The 26,415-nt window shown below is 52.8% G+C and overlaps 1 protein-coding gene across 4 annotated transcripts in view; it reads left to right on the forward strand.

The window, feature by feature from the left end:
* Positions 1–26,415, forward strand: part of COL27A1 (collagen type XXVII alpha 1 chain) — a 158,039-nt gene that overhangs the window by 41,439 nt on the left and 90,185 nt on the right. For all 4 annotated transcript variants that reach the window (XR_005235389.2, XM_007968312.3, XM_037984064.2 and 1 more), the window contains 7 exons: positions 7,487–7,531; positions 8,141–8,194; positions 8,634–8,678; positions 12,006–12,059; positions 13,453–13,497; positions 22,324–22,377; positions 24,751–24,795. Coding sequence is in view for 3 of the 4 variants with exons in the window: in XM_007968312.3 (XP_007966503.3) it covers positions 7,487–7,531; positions 8,141–8,194; positions 8,634–8,678; positions 12,006–12,059; positions 13,453–13,497; positions 22,324–22,377; positions 24,751–24,795 (342 nt within the window). In the remaining variant the exon portion in view is untranslated. The remainder of the gene's footprint in view (positions 1–7,486; positions 7,532–8,140; positions 8,195–8,633; positions 8,679–12,005; positions 12,060–13,452; positions 13,498–22,323; positions 22,378–24,750; positions 24,796–26,415) is intronic.

Here is a 26,415-nt window from a genome sequence, read left to right on the forward strand (position 1 = left end):
GGGAAACCAGACTGGAACCAGCTCCTGCCCGGGGTGCCAGGGCTCCTTGCATTAAGCAGATGTCCAGGGGGTCAAGGACCCCCAACCAAGAGGAACCAGCTCACCTGAGCAGGGAGAGGCAGCTTCTCCAAGTTAACGAAGAGCCACTGTGCAGCTGGAAAACTATTTGGCAAAGCCAGTTGCTCTGAGTTCCCCTCTGGCCCTGGCCTAGACACGCACAGTAGAGTTTGGTGTGTGGCAGGCTGGCGTCACCCGCTCACAGAGGGTGCTGGGTGAAGCGTCGGGGAGCTCAGGTCCCAAGGCAGAGACCCCTGACCAGTGGCGGAGATCAGAGACGAGAACTACTGCCATGGGCAATGTGCCTGGGGCCACCATTGTAGGTGGTCTCTCCTATCACCCACGTCTTCGGTGACAACAGCAGCCACTTGGCTCTGATCCTGTAGTGTGGCTTTTCTGCGTTATTTCTTGTGGGAAGCCTTGAGGGGAGAAAGGAGGTGAGTGGATAAGAGGTGAGGTCAGCTTCCTCTTCGTGATCACCAGCACATTGAATTTTTATGTCATTCTGAGGCAACATGGATAATCCTATGTATTCATTTATTTAACAAGAATTACTGAATGCCTGTAATGTGCCAGCCACTGAGCTGAATGGACAAAAATTCCTGGGACCTGCATTCTTGTTGGGCGTGGGGACATAGATAATACAAAGAAAAACAGTAAAAATAAAAGGTACACTATAAGACAGAAAGGACTATGGAGAAAAATCAGCAAGAGAAAGGGAGTTTTGGTTGGAGACTGCAGTCTACAGCAGTGGCTCCCAGCTAGGGAGCTCAGGCCCCATCACGGTGATTCTAGCTCAGTTGGTCTGAGTGGGACTCAGCACCAGTAGCTCTAAAAGGCCTCCAGGTGGTTCCCACTTGCAGCCAAGAATGAGAGGCACCAATTGAATGGAAATACCTTCCATGGGTTTCTAAGCTGCAGGGCTAGGATTTGAACCCAGGTCTTCTGACCCTCAGGCCCTTTCTGTCACCACAAGGCTGACTGAAACAGTTTCTCAGGCAAGACAGTGTCCATCCAGTTAAAAAGAGCCTGCCTGCCTGAGAAGGTTTGTTTCTCTGCCACTGCCTGAGATGCTTGTGGAAGGACTTTGCTGGGCCAGTTCCCAAGGTGAGGAAGACACGCAAACCAGGTTAGATAGACCTGGGTGGAATCCCTGCTCTGTCGCTCTCCTGCTATGTGAGCTTGGGCAAGTCGCCTCAGCTTGCTGGGCCTCAGCTGCATCATGAGGTGGTTGGGAGGATTAAATGAGATGTAATATCCCTGCACTCAGCACAGGGCTGGTACACGGCAGGCACTTTGTATGCATGTATGCAATGAATGAATAGTGATCATGATCATGAAGAGAAGCATCTGAAGAAGGTCTTGCCCATCTGGTAGTGCTAGTCATTTTGCTAGTTTCCAGCTAACCGCCCCCCGCTAGCCAAGAAGGCTGCCAGAACTCCATTTGCACCTCCCATGCTCTCTCTCATCTAACTCTCTTGCCTTCTTTCCTAGAGACCAGTAATTATCAACTTGGGGTGATTTTGCCCCCCTGGGGAACAGTTGGCAATGTCTGGAGAGATTTTTGGCCATTACATACAACTGGGAGGGAGGTGCTACTAGCTTCTGATGAGTAGAAGCCAGAGATACTGCTAAACATCCTGCAATGCACAAGATAGCCCTTCCCTCCCATACACATACAAGATGTGTCCAGCCCACAAAGTCAAGGGTGAGAAACCTTGCTGTTAAGAAACCCTGGCCCCATCCAATCCCATGTACCCTGGGCCTTCCTGCCTCCCTGCCCCCTGCTGTGTAGAAACCCTGGCCCCATCCAATCCCGTGTGCCCTGGGCCTTCCTGCCTCCCTGTGTTTGCTCCTGCTGTGCCCTCCCCAGGCATGCCCTCTCCTCCACACTTACCTCATGTGCCTGCCCCTTGGCTCTGTTCTTAGAGAATAGCATCTTCTCCAAGAGCACTCCCCAGCACCTCCAGGCAGAAGTCACCCCTCCCTTCTCTGACCATTTGGCCTCCCTTCTCAGCCTCTTTGGACTAGTGGGCAACCCACTAGTGTCAACACATTGCTTAGACTGGACAGAGGACAGAACCCAACCCGTTCATCTTTGTTTCCCCACTGGGGCTTAGCGCGGTGCTGACCACATTCACCTCCCTCGCTCCTCACCTCTGGCAAGCATCACAAATTGATCTTTCTGGCCAAGCCCTGAGACAGCCCCTGAATCTTTCTTACCATACTGCCCCAGATAGACATGATGCATGGAACAAAACTGCTACTCAAATCAAAACCTGACTTGCTTCTCTCCAGCCTGATTTCCCCTCAGTTCCCTCCTGTTGCCCCCACCCTGCCCCCAGCAGGAATGCTGCCTGAGTTGGCCATTATCTGTGGGAAGCTGTAATAAAATGGGAGAGCACAGCGGTTATCTGGAAGTGTGTCTGGGGAAATGTGATTGAGGCTGCCTGAGACGATCTCCAGCCTTTCTGTGAACTCCCGATTCTGCCTGAGTGTGGTACCCCCAATTCCATATAGTTCCCCCCGAGAAACTTCTCCAGGCTCCCCTGATTCTACAGCCCATACCCACTGGCATCCCTCCTATCCCATCCTGTGTCTCCTGTCCAAGCCCTACTCCTCCCCCAAGCCTCAGTTTATAATGCCGCCTCCTGTGGCTGGGTGCATCTGTATTCTTCTAGCATTCTTCTTCATTGCACTTAAAATGCATTTAATGCCCACATCCCTTTCTAGAAGGTAGAGAGTTTTTTCTGTTCATTGGTGTATCTTTAGTGCCTAACACAGGGTCTTGGTCATTGCTGGGGTTCAGCAGACATTTGTTTGATGAAGGAACAACTGGATAAATGAATAAGCCATACAGAAAATATACCTTCTTGCCTGGAGCGGTCTCAGGTATCCACGGAGCAGAGTTTGGTGTCAGACACCTGACTGTGTCATGATGGACTGTGCTTTTAGACTAGCCACAGACTTTGGAATCCTACAGTTTCTGAGCCCACAGGACACTTGGAGAGGCCAGCTGGGGAAACTGAGGCCCAGAGAGGCACCTTGTCCAGCATCACATAATAAGACCCTCTACTCTAGTCATGTGTTTCTCACTCTTTGATTCTTTCTGTCCTGCTGATGGCCCAGTCTGGGGTGTGGGCTGCCCACGAGGTAGGGAAGTTCAGCAGAGATTCACAGAGAGCTAAGCAAGCTTGGTGAGTTTCAGCTCAATTACAACGGGAGCTGAGGCCTTGCTCAGGCCAAGGTGGAGCCTGGGTGGACAGCTGATGTCTGAGTACATATTGGTCCCTAGGACCCCCAGGCAAGGACAGGACCCCTCCCCTCCCTGCCCAAAGCCCAGAAAGCAGCCCAGCCAGACGGGGAGACGGTCTGTAGCAACAGTGAGGTGATGTCTGGTTTCTCCTTGCGCATTGTAAGCAATGATTAATCTGGCTCCCAAACCAAAATATAGACCGCGTTCTATTATAAACACAGGTCCTGTGGAGACCCGCCTGCTGGGCAGCCAGAGGCCCCTTGCAGACACCACGGTCCCTGGAGCTCCCCGAAACATTCCCTCTCCCTTAGTGCCAGTCAGGCACCGATCACAAACTGGAAAGTCACTGCCCACGGGCCCACCTTGCGGTCAGCACCCGCCCCATAATTGGTGGGGCGCAGCACAAGATAATGGTTTAGATTCTTGCAGGTCTGGGGCCCTGTCATTTGGAGCTATTTGCCGGCCCCAGCTTGGTAAACATTGTTAAGATGCTTCCAGGGAGCATAAGCACCTCCTGCCTCCTACCTCCCACCTTGGCTATGCTCGCTCTGCTGCTCCTGGCCATCCAGGAGAAACTGGGGTGTTCATGGCAATGTTCAAGGCCCTTCAGGGTCCCTTGATCAAGAGATACCTAGAAATTGCATATCCCAGTGGGTCTGGAGTCTGGGGAAAAGTATTGGCTTGGCCATAACTTGCTAGGTAACTTTGGACAAGTCCCTTCCCCTTTCTGAGCTTCAGTTTCTCAGTCTGTCCAATGAAAAAGGAGATTGCCAAACTGATGGTTTAGGTCCCTTTCAACTCAGTTATTCCAGGGTTTCATGACCGACCTCTGCCTGAATAATGCTGCAATGATGTGAAACTTTCATTCCAGGGAGGGCATCTATAAGGGGATCTCTCCTTGAGTGGCTTTGTGGCTCTTCTAGGCAGGCCTTAGGCCTCAATGAACATGTCTCATCCCATGCTTTTTGATGGCTAAGGATGTGGGATTGGAGTCACAGGCCTGGCGCTGCCCCTAGAAAGCTGTGTGGCCTCAGCAAAGTCTCTTTCCTTCTCTGAACATCAGTTTCCTCAACTGGCAAATGTGTATGGTAATTTCTGCCTTCTAGGGGTGATAGCAAGGAGTCCATGAACTGAAATATAAAGGATTCAATGCTGAGCCAGGCATAGGGCCTGCCACCGTGCCTGCCGGTGATGATCATTCACTTCCATTTAGCTGCATCCTGAGTAAGAGGGTTTATTGGAAATCTTCTCCTGGGATTTCACTGGAGAAATGCCTCTGCTTCCTTTGTGGGGAGGTATGGGGGCTGAAGAATTGGTTTTCAGCAGGGTTTTTGTGGCTGCAGATGAAGCCATAGGAGCTGGTGATGGCCAAGGGCCCCCTAGACCCCACATTATGGTTCTCTTGGGATTCTTGTTCTGTTACTCCATTGGATCTTTGCAGGCAGGTAGAATATGACAGAGTGAGCTTCAGAGAGGATAATTACCCATACAGAGTCACACAACCAAGAGTGCAAGGCTCCATTCAGCTCTTCACTGGGAAAAGGTTTCACTTGTTCTTCCTCATCTGCAAGCTCCAGGTGGAAAAATGATGATCATGGCTGTTAGTTACATCTTGTCGCGCTACCTCCCTGCTCAAAGCGCTTCTGTGGTTTTGCATCATATCACTACCAGCATGCTCTGGCCTCCTGCTTCTCCGACCACCCCCATCCTTCACCCTCTCGCCCATTCTATTCCAGTCATACAGGCCTTCCTGTGTTCCCTCCAAGCCACTCAAGGGCGTTCTTGCCTCAGGGCCTTTGCACTTGCTGTTCCCTCTGCTGCACTGCCTTTCTCCATGGAGCCGGCCCTGTGTTCATCCCATTCATCTCCTTAGAGCAGCCTTCCTTGATCCCATCCTCTATTCACCGTCCCTCCCCAGTGCTGCATTCTGTGTCCATAACTTTACTTCCTTTTCTTCACAGCACTGATCACTACTAGACATTTTCTCCCTGTTTCTGAAAGGATTTTATTTTAATTGTGGTTAAAAAGCATATAACGTAAAATTACCATCTTAACCATTTTTAAGTGTCCAGTTCGATAGCATTAGGTACACTGTTGTGCAATCAATATCTAGAAATGTTTCATCTTGCAAAACTGAAACTGTACCCACTGAGCAACTCCCCATTCCTCTCTCCTTGCAGCCCAGATGTTATTTCTATGTTCACTTTGTTTTTTACCTCCTTAATTAGAATGTAAACTCCTTTAGGGCAAAGAATGTTGTCTGTCTCATTCTTCCTGTGCCTAGAATGGGGCTGGAGCATGAAAACTCAGTAAATGTTTATTGAATGAATGAAAAATGAAGATTATAACAGCAGCTAACCTTTACAGCACCCTTGAATCCAATGCCAAATACTGTGCTTTACACACTTTCTATCCTGCCATCCTTGCTCCAACTTTGTAGCCCCATTTTATAATTGAGGAAAACAAGATTCTCGGAGGTGAAGTCATTGGCTTTGGGTCACCCAGACAGCCAGTTAGTAGAGCAGCACTGGAATCCAGATGGGTCTGAAACAAGAGGTTGTATGCCCCGGTTTGCCCACTGGGGAAAAAAGTACACGCCCCAGCTAGAAGAATCTCACCCAACCTTGTTGCATCAATCTCCATAGGCCCCTGGATCTGAGATGCAATCATGTCACTGAGGGCTCTTGAGACATGAATAGGTGCAGAAAGAATGCTTGTAAACTCTCCAGACCTCTTAGATCAAACTGACTCTGCTGTTTATAATGAAGAGTCCCCACCTCCTGGGGGCTGATGGGGGTGTTGAGTGTGTATGCCTGTGTGTGTTTGTGCGTGTGCATGGAGCTGCACATGTCTGGGGATGTTTGCAAGGTTCCCAGTGTGGCTCCAGATGTCAGAAGGATCTGGTAGTGAGTGCCTGTGGCTTGTTAGCAATGGGACTCAGGGCAGGCATCTTCAGTTCTGTGAGACTCAGTGTTCTCCTCTGTAAAATGGAGATGACAGTCGGCCCCCCACCCCAGCTCATCTGACTGTTGGAAGGAGTAGATGAAGTCATCTGTTATGCATGTAGTCCTGGGTAAATGGCAGTGCATAGAGAGGGTCTACAGGTTTGAGCGTGCATGCGGGAGTGTGTGTGTTCTAGTCTGGTGTGTGTATTTTAGACTCTGGAGGAGTCTTCAAACTCTGGGCCTCTAAAACATCAGAGCTGAAGGGGACTCAGAGTTCTAACTCCCTAATCTGAAGTTCAGAGAAGGGTAGTAACCCACCCAAAGTTGCATAGTAAGTTAGGGGCAGCATCTAAACCAATCCCAGAGCTCCCTGAATAAGAGGGTCTAACATGGATAAGTGTGGCTACCCTGTGTACAGTGGAAGCCCCCCAGCTGATGGAAACTTGAAGTGTGAGGTTTCCTTTGGAAACCTCCTTACTCTTATGAAATGGCTCAGGTGATTATACCTTGTGCCACCTGAAAGCACACACTCAGCTTGGTTCTCTCCACTCACCCAGAGGCCCGGCCTGGACATGCCTTACACCATAGTCTTTGGGCCATCAGGACAGAGGGTCAAAGTTGGTACTGGGGCATTGCCAGAGTCCTTCTCATTAGTATCTGGGTGGCCTATTCCTCCCTGGAATAGGAGCTGGGGCCAGTGGGAGAAGGGAAACAGCTATTTGGGTTAATAAATGTGGTCAAGGCCTGTGATGGGGGCTTTATGAGAAGGGGCAGGTCCTGACAGGGGAGGGAATCCTAGCATCACGTGTGATGTGGTTGCTCAGCACGTTCCAGACCTCGAGTCCTACTCAGTCTACTCCTCCATTGACAAATCCTAGCCCTGAGAGATGGTCTCACCTTATCTCTGGATTCAGAACGAATGGTTGCGATACACTGTCTCTTGGTCGCAGTTGCTCTGTTCCAGTTCGTCTCACCACCTCTGCCAGAGCAGTGAATGACCCCCATGATGTCCTCTGCCTAAGAGCCACTGGGAGCAGAGAGAAAACCTTGGGAATATGCGAACTGTCACATGGTATCTGCATCCATCTGGGGAGCGCTTACTGAGCGCACACTCCATCCTGGACGCAGTACATACGGTGCTGAACAGAGCAGGCCGGGAGGCTGGGCTCTTGCAATTTCCAGGCCCAGATGTGTCCTCCCTGCCTGATGCAGCTTCTTCCCCCTACAGGGACACAAGGGCTATCCTGGACCGGCAGGGCACCCCGGAGAACAGGTGAGGGCCTCAGCCTCAGCCCTGCCCTGGTCGCTGTCCCTCCTCCCAACCCCTACCTGTCTCTGGCTCCCTCCCTAGATCTTGCTCTGTGAGCCAGCCTAGAGCCAGGCTGTTCTGCCTCTCACCCTGCTGGGGCCTCCAGCCCACTCCAGCCCACCCCACCTCTCTCGCCCAGCCACATTTGCCCAAAAGAGCCAGAGTCCATGCCGGCCTGATGTTGGCATGAGCCGCGCAACGCCAGTTGGAGCCATGAATAGCTGGCTTGTTCCGGGCGATGTTAGGGGATATTATACACGCCACCACGGGGTTTGCAGGAATTTTGGCTGGCCTGGCCCAAGTCAAACAGCAGCCCTGCCAGCATGGGAGAACCAGCCAGGCCTCCTCAGTGATTTCTTATTCCTGGGCTGCAAGCAGAGGGGGTTTTGTCCCTCGGAGCTGGTCTGACCGGTTTCACAGAGGGGTGGGCTTGGGGGCCCTACCCTTCCTCCTGTTCCCTCTCACGTTCCTGCCCCTCTCTTTGTTCGTTGCCAGCCCCAGTCTCCTAGGGTCCCCAGACCCAGAGCCAGGCAGGGTTTTCCTTTCCTTATGTTTCTCTCTGTTCCTTTGCAGGGGCAGCCAGGACCTGAGGGCAGCCCAGGGGCCAAAGGTTACCCTGGCAGGCAGGTGCAGTATATGGCTTCTGGAAGCTCTGTGGCCATGGTGATGTGGAGATGGCCACAGGTGCCCCGAGGCAGAGGGAGGCGGTGGGCTGGGGGCCAAGGAGCTGCACCTGCTGGGTGGACCCTAAGGAGGGGACTTTCCGGGTGGCTGGACCAAGGAAGCCTGTCTTTGCAGGCACAGGATGAGGCTGCATAGTAAGAGGAGGTCTGATTCTGTGGGGCTGGGGCTCCAGAGGCTCCTCCCACTCAGTATCCCTCCTACCCACCAGCCACCTCCCTGGGATCCTGGGGTTGTGGGGGTCAGGCCAAAGACTGCTAATCTAACCCCACCCCCATTCTACAAAGAGAGCAGCAGAGGCCCCAAAGAGGAAGGACTCACCCCAGGATTGGCAGCAGGTAGAGCGTCTCCATATGTCCTTGCCCCTCTGTGTTTTGTGTTTCAGGGGTTACCTGGACCGGTAGGAGATCCCGGCCCCAAAGGCAGCAGGGTAAGTGGTTCCTGGCCAGTGCCACATGGGTGGGGTTCTAGGTGAGCATCACCTGTCCCACCAGTGGGCTTGATGGGAGGTCAGAACTATAAGGAGAGCCAAGGCCCTCCCACCTGAGCGCTCCCGGACAACAGAGGGGCAGCAGGAGGGCTGGGTGATGGGAGACCCTTGAGCCAGGTAAGCTGCTTGGTCCCCATGGCCAAGAAGTCTGGGCAGCAAAGACTGTGCTGGGGGTTTGACCACAGTCCAGCTACAAACAACTAGGCATTTGTTTGCTGTGTCTCCTGGCTCATCCCCAAGTTACAAGAGAGCCAGTATGGGCCACTTGAATTGCTTGTCGTCGAATCTTCAGAGACCTCCCTCCTGCTCCCAACTGAGGGCTGGGGGGATCCACTCTTCTTGGAGGGCACCCGGTGTGTGAATGCTACCTATGCCTGCAGCCTGGTGGAGCTTCCAGATCTCCCCTTTCTTCAAGGCCCCCATGGAGCAGACCCTGAGTAGCGATCAGCCTCAGTTTGCCTACCTTTACCATGGTCATGATGTCCATCTGTACCTGTAGCCTGGTTATGTCAAGCTGACTTGACAGCTCAGGAGGGGGCCAACAGGTGGGGACTCCCATGTGGGTCGTGCGAAGACAGAGAAGGTTCTGGGTGGACTGAATGGGGTAAATGGAGTTGGAAAGATTTAGAGCTGGTGTGATGGAATCCTCTCTTCTACATACAAAGAAACTGGGTTCATGGCGGGGCCTGGATAGCCCCAGCTTACACTGCATGCCTAAGGTGGATCTGGGATGAGGACCCAGGTGTTCTGAGGCCTGGACTTGCTGCCTCTCAAGGAATGCTCAGGAATGGGGTCACACGGTCCTTGGTCAGGACAGATCATGTATCCTTTGCTCCTGAGCCAAAGCTATTTATATTTTGGCAGGAGGGAGAGGACGGAATGGTTGCAGTCTCAGCCCTAATCCCTGCAGCAGACTGGTGGCTGTTAGGAGAGCATGGGGAGGCGGGAGTGGGAGCTGGTAGCTGCATTCCCCAGGAGGTTACTGTGATAGGCAGGGCCTGAGGAGGCTCTTGTCCCAGGATGCTGGACCTCTTCCTTTATTCTGCTGCTCCCATGGGCTGTGCCCCCAGAGGGACCCCCTAAATCCAGGGAGAAAGGTCTTCTCAGTCCGGCCCTAGTCCTGATCTCCTGATCTGCCAGAAGGACAGGGCATGTTAATGACATCTGGCATTGCTCGACTTGCCTGCCAGGCCGGTGGCATCTCAAAGCCACATAGCAGGAGAGGACTGGTCTGGCCCCAGCACTCTTGTCTCTTACAGGCCGCACAGCCCTGGATGGGCAGCCTGGGTGAGCAGTGAGTCACTCAAGCTGTCCTTCCAACCCTGCCACCACCAGCCTCATATTTCTGAAGTAGGCAGAGGGCAGGCTTTGGAATCGGGATGACAGGCTTTGAGACCTGCCTTGCCCTCAGCTAGCTGTGGGACCTTGGGCAAGTCACTGGGCCTCTCTGAGCCAATGATTTTCTCACCTGTAAATCTGGGAGATAAGCCCTATTTGGAATGGTAGCAAATGGCACTCTTTCAGATTATGGATATTAATCATGCTGGATGCCAACAAGGAGGCTCAGTGGCCTCTTGGCCTTCCAGCGAAGGAGAGATGGTTGTGAGCGTCTGGGTTGCTTGTTTGAGGGAAGGCAGTATGCAGAGTGGTTAGGAGCCCAGGCCCAGGAGTCAGAAGACTTGAATTTGAATACCAGTTCTACCACATTTCAGCTGTGTGGTCCTAGGCAAGTTACTTCACCTCTCTGGGCCTACATGGTCTTACCTCTACAGGGGGCTGAGTAATAATACTTCCTTGTGGCTGGGCACGGTGGCTCACGCCTGTAATCCCAGCACTGTGGGAGGCCAAGGTGGGTGGATCACCTGAGGCCAGGAGTTCGAGACCAGCCTGGTCAACATGGCGAAACCCCATCTCTACAAAAGTAAATAGTAGGTGCACACCTGTGATCAGCTATTCAGGAGGCTGAGGCAGGAGAATCGCTTGAACCTGGTAAGCAGAGGTCTCAGTGAGCCAAGATTGCGCCACTGCACTCCAGCCTGGACGACAGAGTGAGACTCCGTCTCAATATATATATATAATTAATAAAACATAGCACTTCCTCGGGGATGGAATAAACGCTTTAATATATGCAAAGCACTGACAGCAGGCCTGGCCTGTCGTTCATGCTCAATAAACATTAGCTTTGGTTAGAGTTATTATTAAATCATTGCACAAAGAGTGGCATGCAGATAGTGGCAGAAGCCCTGGGCGAGGTCGCTGCCCTTAAGTAGTTCCCAGACTAATGAGGACATGAAGCATGAACACAAATAATGAAGATACCAGGGAGAAAGTGGGGAAGGATGCTACCGAGGTGCAAAAATGGCATTGGGATGGAGGGTAGAGATTGCTTCTAGCTTGGGGTGTCGGGGTGCTTGCCCAAGGAGAGCTCATGAGAGCTGGGCTTTGGAGGATTTGGCTCAGAAGTCATGAGGGATGGAAGGGACATGCCTGGTGGAGGGGACACAGTGAGGAAAGGCTGGGAGGGAGGAGATGAGAGTCACCCTAGGGAAGAACCCCAGAATGGTGATAAGCCCCGGCTGCGGAGTCAGCTGGATTTAGGTGACCCTTGAGCTGATTAGGAATTCCTTGAAGAGAATTCACAGCTCCACCACTGACTAGTCATGTTGCTTTATCTACAGAGCCTCAGTTTCCTTATCTGTCCAGTATGGGTGATGACAATCTGGGGGTCCTTGTGAGAGTCTAATGTGGTAGCATGCGTGTGCCTGGCACAATGTCGGCACTCCGGGTTCGTAGCCGCTGTTAGTTAATGCCATCACTCAGGCCGCCAGGGGTGAATGTAAGTCCTACATCCAGGACCTTGAAGACTTAGGAGGAGCCGTGGCAGGAGCCACGGGCACCTGCCAGCATCCCTGGGGGTGGGGAGGGCTTGGTACCATGCTAGCATCTAACCCAGCCGCAAGCTTCCTTCTGCAGGTCCTGGAGCCCTGGCGCGGGGCGGGCCTCCTGTCGGCGAGCGCCCGCGCCCTTCCCTGGCGTGAGGGTATGTGCCTTTGGACTACATCGTGGAAGCCAGCACCATGCAGTCCATGGGCATATACACTTGCCTCAAGGCCTATGTCATCGAGGAGCCACCGGAGCTGCCACTGCCATTGGGGAGGAAGAGGAGGAGCCGGGATGTGGGATGGCAGCGGTGGGTGGGCTGGGGCAGGCTGGGCCGGCCACACCTCACCGCTTGACCTCTGTGACCCCACTTCTTCTCTTTCCTAGGGCTACATTGGGCTCCCAGGGCTCTTCGGCCTGCCAGGGTCTGATGGAGAGCGAGTAAGTTTGCTTCTTTGGTTATTCACCATCCACCAGCCACCCGTGCCTAAGCAGAGCAGGACCTGCCAGGCACCAGCCTGGGGAAGTCAAGGAATTCCTCCTGGAGGAGGTGCACTTGAGTCGAGTAGGAGTCTGATAAGAGGACAAGTCAAGGCAGATGCGTTCCAGGCATAGGGAGCAGCATGTGCAAAGTCAGGGATTTACGGTAACTTGGCGAGTTTAACAATCAACACCACCAAAGTGCTGCGTGAGAGGGTGAGAGTGGTAGGAGTTGACGCTGGAGAGGGCCCTGGGGCAATGTCCTAGGTGACCAGGACTCAGGTCAGGAAAGGGACTCTGTTCTGAGGGTATGCGGAGCCTCTTGAGGACTTGCAACCAATGAACACCAGGCCCACTTTATAGTATGGATCAGGGGTCTGCAAACTGTGGCCCATGGGCCAAATCCAGCCAGTTGTCTGTTTTTGCAAACAGTTTTATTGAGCTCAGCCTCGCTCATTTGGTTACATATTGTCAATGCCGCTTTCTCACTACAATGGCAGAGTTGAGTAGGTGTGGCAGAGACCTTATGGCCCGCAGAGCCAAAGATATTCACTATCTGCCCCTTTCCAGAAACCATCTGCTGATTCCTCTTTTAGACAGATCAGTTGGTTTACTTGAGGAAAATGTGTTGGTGAGGGGTGGGGACAGTAAGAGCAGGTGGCAGGAATTCCAGCAGCCTGAGAACAAGATGGTGTGGGTGTAGCTGGCTGGGGGCCGTGGACCGGGGTAGAGGTGAGGGACAGTGGGGAGGGGAGACTGGGCTGGAAACCTGGTCTCTGCTTGGGCCCTGAGGTCTGTGAAGAGCTGAGGACTCCCAGGCGGAGCAGCTGTCTGGGGAAGGTGGTGGGGCTGGTTTGGTGACAGGCAGTGAGTGCTAAGATTTCCCAAGATACCTATCCTTCCACATCAAGTATCAAAGTCAGAGGAGTCCAAAAGATGGTGTGGGAGCTTCTCACGGACCCCTGGCCCAGCCTGGAGGTCCATTAGAAGCCCTTGGGGTGGTGGCCTTGGGACCTTCCTCCCCGCCCCCTCCCAACCTGAGCCCGTATCTATGGGAACTCAGTTGTAACCTCCATAAGCTGGGTATAGAGAATCTTAGGACAGCTGGAGCCTGGGCATTTATGAAGCATCTGCTGAATATAGGAACACTGGCATTTCTCTGTCTCTTAGGTCACCACAGACCCCGACCCTGCCATCCGTCCAACATGCATGTCACTGGGGCTGCCACGCAAATGGCGCACATTGCAGGCCCTCTGTGACTTCCTGCCATGGGTGGCTCTGGGCTGGTTTGGGGCAAGCCTGACTGTCCCTGCTAGCATCCTGCCCTGACGTCTACCCTGTCTCTCCCCTGCAGGGCCTGCCTGGTGTTCCTGGCAAGAGGGGCAAGATGGGTATGCCGGTAAAGATTTTCCGTGTCTATTACGCAGACTCTAGCGGGGAACCCCACCTCCCACGGCCACGCTGCCCTGGCCACCTGCTGCCTGGCATCTTCTGCTTCTCCCCCTGCTTTGAGTGTGGGGGCCGCATGTGGGGTTGCCTGGCCACAGGACCTGCTGCTGGCACACAGCGTGACTGGGGCCTGGCTGGAACTGGGGCTTCCGTGGGCTCTGGGCCTCCCTGGGGTTGGCTCCTCTCTCCGTGTGGGCAGCAATGGCTCTCCAGTGCAGTTCTGTGTCTGGGGGCTTCTGTCTATTTGTGTCTGTGGGTCTGCTGTGACCGGGGGACCTTGGCCAGACCAGGTGACTGTGCTCCCATCTCAGGGAACACTCAGTCTCCATGTTGTCTTGGTGTCATTCTGCTCTGTCCAGTTTGCTCATGCACACACCAGGCCAGAGGACAATGGGGTGTATGGGCAGGGCCACACAGGCATGACCCAAAGAGGGGCTCAGCAGTGACCCCCAATCCACCAGCTCTCTCTATGACTCCCCATCATGGGAGGAAATTGTTTGCCCCTTGTTTGTACCTGTGCAGAACATGGAGAAAGAGCCAAGGCATGGAGAGATTAAGTCACTTGCCCAGGGTTTCAGGAGGAGTAAACAATGTAGCCAGGATTTGAACTCAGTTTGTCTATGCTCGGGGTCTTTGATCTCAGTGGCCGCTTGAGGCAGCCTCTCAGGGTCCCCAGCTGGCAGTCATATTATAAAAATAGGTTCCCTAGACTCTTTGCCTGGAAGGAAGGTCATTCATTCCAGTTATTGAGAAGGGGGAAACTGAGGCTCTGAGAGGCAGAGTGAGATATCCAGGGTCCCTCTGCCACTGCCCTGCAGGTTGACTCCTTGACTTGGAACCATGGTCAGCCCAAGTCTGGGCCTGCCATCGCTGGTGGTTGGTGAGGAAGGGAGTATGAAGAGGAGGCCTGGAGCATTCGAGAGTGCTCAGAGTGGCCTTTCTGTGATTCTGCCACTGATGGGCCTGTTAACTGTTGAAGCCTTTTACCTGGGCCCTCTGGGGACCAAAGAGGAAAAACAAAGAAAAGAAAGAAACAGGTCCTGACCTCAAAGAACTGACAGAGGAGGTCCCTCCGCCCCCAACCCAGACCCCTCTGTGGCCCGGACAGGCAGTCTTCTCTAAGGTCCAACACCTGACACATAGACCTCGGCAAGGAGCAGCACCTGATGCTCCCGGCTTCAGGGCAAGGACCTGGAGTCTGAGAGGGCTGGGCTGGCACCTGGGGTTGTCCCTCAAACCAGCGTGACCTTAGGCAAGGTGATTCATTCATCCAGTGATTATCTGTTCATCCCATGAATATCTGTTGAATGCCTACTATGGGCCAAGCGTTGTGCTTCGTTCGGGCAGAGCAGTGCGTGAGACAAAGTTCCCACTCTCTTGGGGCAGACAGACAGATGCACAGTCACTGAATGGGGAAATGGAAGAATGAACGATTAAATGAAGGTTAAGTAGTGCTGAATCTAAGAGAGAGTAGGATAGGGAGACAGGGAGTGCTTGGGGGTTGGGATATTGGATAAGTTAGTCCAGAAAGTCTCCCTCGCTTTATGAAGACTCTCAATGAGGTGGCGTGGAAGCTGTGTGGCTTTCAAGGCAAAGGCCCTGGGGAATGAGCAGGCTTGGTTCAAATTTTCTGAACCACAGTTTTCTCTTCTGAGAAATGGGAACAATAGTATGGCTCCTAAGATCATTGTGCTTGTCACTTAGTAAGTGCTCAATAAATGGAGCAGCCCTTGTTCCTATTTCCTGAATGGCTGAGGGGATCTCTGTATTGTGTGACACTGAGCCAATGACTTCACCTTTGCTGGGTCTGGTTTCCCATGGTTTAAGTTGCAGAGTGGGAGCATTTGACTTGCTTAGGTGATCTCAGCTGGGCCCTACCCCAACACTCAGGCCAGCCTCCAGGGTCACCTTTGGGGGATTTGTTCAGACGCATCCTAGGAGCCAGGCATTGCTGCTTTACAGATGAGATCGCTTCTCGGAGAGGTAAATGATGAGGTCAGGGTCACATGGCTGCTCAGTGTCAGAGTTGGATTAGAACACAGCCAGAGCTTTCAACTCCAGTGCCAGAGTGCAGCTGTTTAGAGCTTGGGGTCCGGAGTCTCCTGAGCATGGAAGAGGCAAGACCCAGGAAAGCCTGGGCATGTCATGGCCTCTTCTCCAACCGGACACAACAAGGAATGTCAGCAGGGCCATGCCTCAGTTTCCCCCTTCCACCCCATCCTCTGCATCCTCCTCATCTCCCCTCCCGGCAGCTCCTTCATACACCTTCTCCCTGCCGTGTTCCTGTGTTCTTCTTGGAGCTGAAAGTCACCCTGTTCATGGCCTGGCTTAGAAAGCAGTCCCAGTTTTGAGGTCCCATTATCCTGCCTGTGTGAGATAAAGCCACTCATTCATTCCTCACTCGACCAAAGATTATTGGTTGAATATATTACTCTATGCCAGGCGCTAGGGATAACACTGTAGCCAAAACAGACAAAAATCTGTGTTGTCATGAAGCTCAAATTTTAAGGGTAGAGACGATCAATAAACAGGACAAATAACCGGAAGAGGGCATGGTTGCCACCCTAAGCCCCCTGCAAGCGAAAGGAAGCAATGTGTATTGAGGCCCTTGGTGTGCATAGTATTTGAACCACATGCGATTCTCCCAGTGAACCTTTGAGGCGGGATTGATTATCCCCATTTTCCAGATGAGAAAACTGAGGCTTAGACTGTCAAAGCCATTTGTCCATAGACCCTCTGAACCCTTGCCCGACTGAGAACTTCTGTCTGCTTCCTTGCTTTTTGCCTTTAACTTTCTAAGACTAGGCTCTGACCTCCATGACAGGTGTGTTCCCTGGCACCGGGGTGTCAGATGTGGGTGGAGGGAAACACCTTTTCAGCCCTAGGCCCATGCAATACCCTTGAGAGCTGTGAAAATACCCTCGACTCTGTTCCAGCCGCCGTGGCCAGCAAATCGGCAAGATCTGTGTCAGATATGATTTAATGTGTATGTAATGGGACTTCACATCGGCTGAGTCCCTACAGCTTTGTCTCTGTCTCCGCTGGGCCTCTGAGTCCGCCATGGCTCTCAGCCTGAAGACCGTGGACAGTCTTTAGGGCCATCCCTCTGTTGCTGGTGCTCCCAACCCCTTGAACTCCATGGTGGGGTTGGGGGCTCCCGTCATGAGTGGTTTTTCCTCCTTATCCAAGCTTTAGGCCGGGCAGTTTCTAGGCACTTATTAAGAAGAGGAAGTGACAGGGGAATGAGCTGAACTCCTTCATGCCAGATCGCAGCTGGCATCATGTCTGGCAGGGCTGGTGATGATTTTGCTGTAGTCGGTCTTTCCCCAGCAGGCAAAACCTCGGGCCCATGCCTGCGGCCTCCTCAGTATCTTAATTTGGAAGGGTGATGTGTGAGTCTTTTCCTAATGGGAGCTGAGGAAGAGACAGTGGTGGCCAAAGCACATCAGAGCTATAGGAACCTTCGTGATGGCCTGGCCCAAACTCTTTTTTGGACAGATAAGCAGACATAGCCCAGAGAGGGCAAGACACTTGCCCGAGGTCTCACAGCAAGTTGTTGGCAAAGTCAAGACTTGAACCCAGAACACTTGCTTTCCAGGACAGGGTACTGTCCACAGGGCTCCCTCTTCTCTCTGCTCCCATCTTCAACCTCCAGAGGAAAGCTTGGTCCACAGCTCTCAGCCCTCCTCATACCTCCTGCTAAGAGAATGTGTTGTGGTTTTCTGAGGAGGGGTCCAGATAGAAAATGATACCACCTTTGGCTGGAGCTGAATGGGTTTCTCCTGCCTGTCCTGGCTTGTTGGACATGGCTCAGTGTCACTCACAGTGAGAGACTGAGCCATGTTTCCCAGCCAAGGGTCTCTACGAGCAGGCTAGGAAGATGCTGCAGTGAGTCCTACCTGTCTTATCCAAATGTACTTTCAAGCCCGCTGGGATGGCCCCGCAAGGCAGGCCACCATGCACAGCTTTTCTCATAGCCCCTGGCCAGGCCTGCCAAGACTGGCCTCGTGCAATGAGTCCGGAGGGAAGACCCTGAAGCTTAGAGCTGGAAGGGCCCTGCCCTGGCACTGACTCCCTGGGGTGTGGCTCAGGGATGATTGGGACCTGCCCAAGGCCACGCAGTCCTCTGGGAGGAGGCAGGGCTTCTAACACGGTGCATTTGGGCTTCAAGTTCATGGCTCTTTCCAGTTCTCAGATTACAAGGAGCAGGCAGCCAAGTGACAGAGAATTCCTATTTCCAAGTAGGGAAATTGAGGCCAAAGCAGATTAAGGTTCTTAGCTGAGGTGATGCTGTGAGCTGGGGGTGTGGTCTCCAGTGACCCAGATGTGAGCCAGAGCTGACCCAGGCTATTGGTGCCCCTGGAATCCTGGAGAGAACTCTGCCTTCCTATCTTCTCCTTGTTCCCTGAGGTGACTTTTCTTGAGTAGATTTCCTAGTGGATTTCAGGAGATCAGGGTAAAAACGTGTTTAGACCACGAGAGGAGGGTGCTGGGAAACCTCAAGGGGTCTTTCCATGTCAGCACGCTTGGAGCCTGCACACCTAGAAAAGAATATGGCTGCTTCAAGTGCAGTAGGAAGGATGCAGGTTAGACTTAAGCAGGAACTTCCAGGCTTTGGAGAATGTCCACCTGATAGAAGTTCTCCAAGATCCTTTTGTGGGCTCCTTCTAGAGATTACTAAATATTCCCACTCTTGATATAAACCCTAACTAGTGTAGTGATGGCACATTAGAGTTGACCAGGGGTTGGATTAGAAACATCTCACCGTTTCTTCAGCCCAGCCCTGCCAGGTGAGTGGGACAGTGCTGACTATTTTGCAGACCAGGGACCTGAGCCTTAGAAGCATGAGTGGAACTTTGGATTCTAGATGTTCCTTGCTTCCCTGCCCCTGTATCACACCCCTTGGAGCAGACGTTGGGGCGGACACTTCCTGGAGGCAGAAGAGTGGAGGAGATGGCCTTTTGCGTTCTCCTTGGCATCCTGCTTTGGATGTGGTGGCGAGGACCGTCCCTTCCTCAGCTCTATTCCTCTGAGTTGTTGTGGCCAAGAGAATATGCAGAGTCTCACTCCTGAGCCTTGTTCGTTCTCCTCCTGGGCCTTGTTCTGCTCCAAGTATGAAGTGTTCAGTTCTCCAGAGGGGCCCGACCTGGGGAAGTAGAGAAACCACGTGGCTGGGGCCCTGGCAGGGAGCCGAGCTCATTCCTTGGGCCTGGGGCCAGCCTGCTGCAGCCAGGAGCTCGGGCATGTGGAGGAAGGTCCCTGCTGCTGGCCAGGCTGGGCATGCATGCCATGTGGTCGCCTTACACACGCGGGCATGGCCAGAGAGAGGGAAGCAGATGGGGTTGAAGTGGGGGCTATACATCCAGCTCAGCAGCCGCTACTCTAAGACCCAGGGAGCTCTGGGGTGACTGCTGGAAATGGCTCTGCCACTTAGTAGTGGAGGGATGAGGCAAGGTAGTGGGTGAGGGGGGGTCTTGGGTGTGTTCTGGGCCGTAGTCTCCCCATTGGTGTAATGAGGTGGTGAACATCAAGAACATCTCAGGTCTTTTCATCCTTAGACCTGTGATTGTTCCCATCAAAGATTTGTTCCAGCACCTTTAAAGCTCTTTTTTCCAACCACTATGCTCTTAATTACAAACCCTAGATTCCTAGAGGTCATCTGCTTGACCCCTCCATTGGAAGGAAGATTGAAGATGGAGACAGGGGGTGCCTCCCCGAGGCCCTCAGCATGTCCAAGCAGAACCAGTCCTTAGCATCAATCATGCCATTCCTTTTTGCACATTAGCTCAGGACTCTAATGAGCCCTTTGAGAGTCTGTAGGCTGGTTCTAGTCCATCTCTTCATTCAGTGTCCAGTTGTAGCTAAGAGAACAGGTTCTGGAGTCACACGGCCTGGGTTCGAATCTCATCTCTGCTATGCCAGGGCTGTGTGACTTTGGAAACTTTTCCTAACCTCTCGGAAGCACAGTTTCTTCATCTCGAAAATGCAGCCAATAATACGACCTGTTGGGTGGTCACGCTGTTGGAGTTTACTGTTGTTATGATTGTTTCATCCCACCATCATCGCCCTCTGGTTAGACTCAGGCTGCATTTTGTCTGCAGAGGTTACTCCCCTCCAGAAATTGACTCAAAATTCTGATGACCATCTCTCCCTTGCTTATACCTCAGAGACATTCCCTCACGGGGCTGTGGCCTCCCATGTGGCAATGAGGCACCCTCACTGAGGCACCCTCCATGTGGCATGTCAGCTCATCCTCACAGCACTCCCTTTTGGATGGCAAAGAAAACTGAGGCCCCAAGAGGCCCGTGGGTGGTGCAGTCAGGACTGTCATGGGACAGGCTGGCCCAGCAGCTGGGCCTGAGAGGAGTCTTTGAGCCAGCCTGGAAGGGCCTCTGAATGCAGACCCATGGGTCTGAGACCTGCCTGGTGGCTGCTGTATGTGAATATATTGGGTATCACAGGGTCCTAAAGGGTCCTTAGAGATCACACACCCTCAACCTGAGCAGGACAGAGGATCACGTGTGGGGGCCTGCCCAAGGTCAGACAGCCAGCCTGGAGGAGAGCCAGGGCTCATCTGCAGGCCATCTCCATATGCTGGACTTGGAGAATGGAGCAGGGACTACTCAAGTCCCATTCCTTGTAGGCCATGTGAAGTCAGCCAGGTGCCCAACCAGACAATATCCCCCTTGTCTCAAGGAGTTGCTTTCCTCTCCTACCAGGTCCTTCTACCCCAAAGTCCAGAGGCCAGAGGTGGGAACTCATTGCCTTCAGAAGGCACCCCTGGCTGGGCGCCATGTCTCACACCTGTAATCCCAACACTTTGGGAGGCCAAGGCAGGCAGATCGCTTGAGCCCAGGAGTTCGAGACCAGCTTGGGCAACATGGAGAAACCCTATCTCTACCAAAAATACAAAAATTAGCCAGACGTGGTGGTGTGCATCTGTAGTCCCAGCTACTTGGGAGGCTGGGGCGGCAGGATCACTTGAGGCCAGGAGGCAGAGGTTGCAGTGAGCAGTGATCATGCCACTGCACTTCAGCCTGGGTGACAGAATGAGACCCTGTATCATGAAAAAAAAAAAAAAAGAAAAAGGGAGAAGGCTCCCCTGGCCACAGCCCACCTGGCTGATTCTTGTCCCAGGAGGTGAGACGATCTACCTTCAGCATGACCAAGAAGGACTGGTTTAGGTGAGACTGGAATTTGGCAGGTGAGACCCTAAAGATGTGGGAGGAGGAAGCTTGGGTAAGGTCAGATATGCCCCCACAAAGACATGATCTGGATACACACACACACGCATACACCCTCCCCTGCCGCACTCCTCTGCCACCCTCTGCAACCAGTTGGACACGCGTTTGAGCAGCCTCTGCATACCAGGCTTTGCCCGTGCATAGCTCATATGAACATGCCAAACTCCAGAGGTGGACCTGGGCTCTGCTTGCTTTATGACCTTGGCCATGTGATGTTGCCTAACCGAGCCTCAATTTTCCCATCTGTGAAATGGGACCAATAACTTTTCCCTCAAAGATACATATCAAACGCAAATGAAGTCTTGCATGCGAAGTGACTAGCTTGATCTCAATTTCATTATCATCTTCTCATTTCTTCCTTTTGGTGTCTAAATGAAGCCACACCTTCTGTGGGGTGAATGTCAACCCAAGAGGACTTCCTGGCAGAGGAGAGATTTGAAGGGAGTAGGGCTGCGGGGCAGGGCCAGGCTAAACACCTGGTTACACACACACATTTCAAAGTGTCTTTGCCTAACCAGTAGAGACTCTGGTTTGGGTTTTGTTTATAGGTTTGGTCCTTTGGGTTTAGTGTGCTCACTGGACTCCTCCAATAGTATTAGAAACCAAAAACAGGATGATCCTCTGTGAGGAATGTTTACCATTTGAATCATAGCTCCAGCATTCACTTGGTCAGGAAAACATGTGCTTTTTTTTTTTTTTTTTTTTTTTTAAATTACATTTCCCTGGAAAAACAATGATTTGAATTCAAGGAGGGGAGGAGAACAGGTTTCCCCCAACTCCAAGCTTGAGGACTTTCTTTTCCTTTTGAAGTAGGAATGGAGTTCTGTCCCCGGCCCCTGAAGGCGTCCTCACAGCTGATATTTTTCCAGCTGCCTATCTCCCCAGAGCTGGAGCGGCCTCCAGAGTGGGGTCAGGGACGAGGCGGGAGGGACAGACCTGCCTGGGCCGGGCAGCTCAGCATCTCTCTGAGCTGCTGAAACACCTGTGGAGGCTGTGCTCATGTTCACTGGTGGTATGACTTTGTGTGACCTTGCCACTTAACTCTTTCACAGCCTCGCTTCCTTTATCTGTCAAATGGGGATCATGATTTCACTGGGTGGCTTTTGAAGAACATGCCACAATCAGAGAAGGTCTGAGCTGGGAAATGCAACAGAGGCCTTCCCCTCTTTGACCAGTGGGGAAACAGAGGCTCTTAAAACTGGCCTAGATCCAGCTTCCTTCCCCTAGTCTGTGTCCTTCCCATTCCATCAGGACCAGGTCTCAGAACAGAGGATTGGCATTTTCATGCTGGGGAGCTGGGTACCGTTTTCTTTTCAGAGACTGAGTAGAAAGAAAAGGACCCGTGAGAAATTCTTTATGCGCAGGTGCTTGTTGATGGTAGGGGTGACCTCAGGCCTCCACTGTCTGCCCATGACCAAGGAGTGAGACTGCTTGGACATTGTCCTGTGTCCCCCCTGGGGGTCTGGATCAAAGCCCACCCTGCAGGTGAAAACACTAACCTACAGATGTTTGTTCTCTCTCATGCCCTCCAGGGGTTTCCTGGAGTCTTTGGGGAAAGAGGCCCTCCCGGACTGGATGGAAACCCTGTAAGTATTTCAAGTCCTTGGGAACAGGAGATTCTGAGTGAACACACAGCACATTTTAGGAGTCCGTGCTTTAGGGTCAGACAGACCTGGGTCAAATCCCAGCCCTGTCAACTACCAGCTGGGCACCCTTGGGCAAATTACGTGACGTCTCTAAACGCTAGGCTCCTGTCTACTGTGACTGCCCTGTCGCCCCCCGTAAGAGTCCCCAGCCCACTGAGCCCCTGGGTCCAAAGCTCCAGGCTGCACCCCGTTTCCAGGACTTCGGAAGGTTCATGGATCACTCCCCACTGGAGAAGCCCCGGCTGCTGCCATCTTACAAAGCATCAGAAATGTTTATGGGCCGGCAGAGGCTTGGGGAAGCAAACGGTTTGCAGGCCGTGTTTGGAGAAAAGGAAGAGCTGAGTTCCAAAGGAATCTCCACCACAGGCATGTTTATAGAGTTTGTAAATAATTAGAGGCCCAGGCTCTGTTCCACGAGGAGCCAGGTCAGCCTGCCCTGGGGAGCCGACTCTGTCTTTCCCTTCCCGGCTCCAGGCCGTGGTGGGAGAAGGTGTTCATGGTCCCCCATCTCTCCTTGGGGCTTCCTGCCTGAGCAGCTGTGCCAGCTGTGCCCTCTCCAGTGGTGGCTGCTGCATTCATAACCAGCACCTGATTAGGTGCTAATTCAGTTCCACAAATGCTCCCTGAGCCTGACCCAGCCAGGCTCCCTTAGGGATTAAGCCTTGACCTCAGAGTCCTACAGAGCTGGGTTTGAATTTTCTTGCACCACTTGTCAGGTGTGTGAGCTTTGAAAAATCCATTCACCTCCCTGAATCTCAGTCTCCTTGTCTGCAAATTGGGGGAATCAGAATTCCAGCCTGAGGCCGGGTGCAGTGGTTCACGTCTGTAATCCCAGCACTTTGGGAGGCCGAGGTGGGTAGATCACTTGAGGCCAGGAGTTCAAGACCACCCTGGCCAACATGGCAAAACCCCGTCTCTACTAAAAATACAAAAAATTAGCTGGGCGTGGTGGTGGGCACCTGTAATCCCAGCTACTTGGGAGGCTGAGGGGGGAGAATTGCTTGAACCTGGGAGGTGGAGCTTGCAGTGAGCCAAGATCACGCCACTACACTCCAGCCTGGGCAAGGGAGTGGGACTCTGTCTCAAAAAAAAAAAAAAAAGGCCGTCGTGAGAATGAAAGGAGGGCAGCCAAGGTGTTGCACTCATCACACGGGTTCAGTGGGTGAGGCTGTGTAAAATACTGGGTAATCTGGGGTACAGTCCTGACCTTGAGGAGTTCATAGGCCATTGCTCTCCTCTGTCACACAACAGGCAGTGGGATGAGTGGGATTAGAGAGGTCCCAGGTGCCTCTTTGGAGAAGAGAACAGGGAAGTAACATTTGCATTGGGATGAGGACATAGGTGGGGAGACATTGCAGGTGGAGGAAGGGGCACCAGCAAAGGCATGGGGTGGGGGGAAATCAGAGCCTCTCCCTCAGTACATCACTTGTTAGATTAACTGTTAACGATATGCAGTGTCGTTCTGCGAGTTTCCTTGGGGAGGGGCAGGGATGTCTTTATGCTCCTGGCCTAGAGGAACAGAAAAGACCTGATGTCCGTTTCTTCCCCTCATTTGAAGCGAAGGCTGTTGCTTACTTCTCATTGCTAATCACAATGTCTAGAGCCCTGGAATTTGATATTCTCACTTTTCCATTTTGAACTTGACTCAAACCCCTCCACCTGTCATTTCTCATGTGGGCCATGGAAGATTCATGTTTAAGATGAGGAAACTGAAGTGTAGGGGGATAAATCACACACACAGCCTCATCTCCTGACTCCCAGGCTAGAACTCTTTCCAGCCTCTGGGGGGCCCTGGAAGAAGGACCTGTGAGGGTGTGGGGTGCTGGGGAGGATTCTCCAAGGGCCACAGCACCTCCTGGCTGAGAAAGGGAAGGAGGTCAGCTTAGAGGCTCTCAGCTTGGAGGTCAGCTTAGAGGCTCTCCTGGCTTTGTCATTTCCTTGCACCTGGCCTTGGGTGAATCACTTAACCTCTGGAGCTTCAGTTCTCCTGTCTATAAAATGAGCGTGAAATGTCAAGCACCATGCACATCTGTATGACCATGATCGCGATTCCGCTCATTCCTTTATGCTTACAATGGGAAGATACTGGATTTGGAAGTCCGACCTCCCCATTTGACAGACGAGGAAAGCTGATGGCAGAGAGGGGATGGCTGTGGTCCAAACTCTAGGCCAGACTCAGGAAAGTCCCTGGAGCTTGTGGTCAGGAATAAGGAGAGTTCAGCTCTGAAAGACCCCACCAGGTGCCTGTGTGGAGGATGACATGGAGGGAGGGAGATGGGACAAGTAACCACCTTGGTGTCTGTCTATCTGCAGGGAGAACTGGGCCTGCCAGGCCCCCCCGGAGTCCCCGGCCTCATTGTAAGTACACCGATGCCTGGGGCAGCGGGTGGGTGTTGGGGAGACTCAGGGTGGAGCCAGCGTGTGGGGAGCCAGGAGCAGGCCCTGCAGTGGGGTTGAAAAGGCCCCTTTCTCATCAAACCTCTGGAGGGACTGGGGGGCCAGGAGAGACCAACCTGGGTGGGGAAGGTGAGTGGGGGAGGGTGGGCGGGCTGAGGGAGGAGAGCCCTGCTGTGTGGCCTCAGGTGGATCACCTACCTTCTCTGAGCCTGTTTCCTTATTAGTTAAATGAGATGAGCGCTTGGAGCACAAGATTGCCAAAGCACTTTCACAGCTGCTGCGTGCATGGCCATTGCTCTGCAAGGAGGTGTGGGCAAGTGGTGGTGGCGTACTTATTTGACAGGTGAGGTGTTCCAGGTCCAGAGGGAGGAGGAGCTGGCAAGGTGGTCTTTTGCACTCTTTTCCTCCAAGTGGACTTTGGAGCCAGACCACCTAGGTTCAAGTCACAGGCCCGCCACATCCTGGTTGTGTGACCTGGGCCAAGCCACTTACCCTCTCTGGGCCTAGTTTCCTCATCTGTGAAATAGAGGTGATAGCAGAATCATTCTGGAGTGGCCGTGAGGATTAAAGGAGGCATCACATGTGTAGTCCTTGGCACAGGATCTGGCACCCAGTAAGTGCTAGTGGAAAATATTGTTATAATAATTCTTGTTATTACCTCCTGAAATGCCCAGGGCTGACAGAGCCTATACACAAGGAGGTGGGAGGCGATCTGACCTGACTCCATCCAGGTGGCGTAGGCCTGGAGGAGTGGTTCTAGCCAAAGCCAGGGCCCCTGCTGGGCTTTCAGTGGAGTGAGTGTTAACCTTGTGCCCAGCTCCAGGGGCCAGTGAGAGGTCAGAGCCTGGGAAATGACACTCCAAGTGTTCCCAAAATCTGATGCCCCCTCCGCCCTGTCCATTGGGTCATTCCTCATGGGGTTTGAGTCTGGGGGCCCGTGGAGGGACACAGGTAAACTATCTGCTAGCTTGACAAACAAGCTTCCAGCTTTACCACTTCAGCAACTGTACTGAGAAATTCTGCTCAGGGAAACGCTGGAGGAGGCCCCTGAGGTAGGCAGGGGACCCCATCGCTCAGGGGAGGCTAGTCCTGGGAAGATGGTCCAAATGTCCCCATGGCCACCTGTGCCTGCTCAGGTGAGTGGGATCAGAACCTGGGTGGGGTGGGCAGAAGGTGAGAGCCCTCTGTGTCTGAATCCTGGCTTTGCTACCTCCTGACTGAACTTCACCTTGGCCTCACTTCCCTGAGCCTCAGGGATCCCCTCTGTGAAATGGGATCGTTGTATCTACTCTTATCAGGACCACAGAAACACACAGTCCGTTCCAGTCCAGTGGCTCAGAGGGCAGTTTCTGGAACCAGACTGCCTAGGTTCAAATCCTAGCTCTACCACTCATTTCATCACAATCCAGAGCAAAATTTTTAACCACCCTATGCCTTGGTTTCTTCGTTTATAAAATGGGAACAATATTGGTACGTAACTTGGAGGATTGTTGTGAGTGAGGATGTAGATAAATTAATATGTAAAGTGCCTAGTATATAGCAAGCACTCAAGAAGTACTAGTTATGATAGTAATAGCTCTT

This window comes from Chlorocebus sabaeus, chromosome 12 (genome assembly GCF_047675955.1).
Source record: "Chlorocebus sabaeus isolate Y175 chromosome 12, mChlSab1.0.hap1, whole genome shotgun sequence".
NCBI lineage: Eukaryota > Metazoa > Chordata > Mammalia > Primates > Cercopithecidae > Chlorocebus > Chlorocebus sabaeus.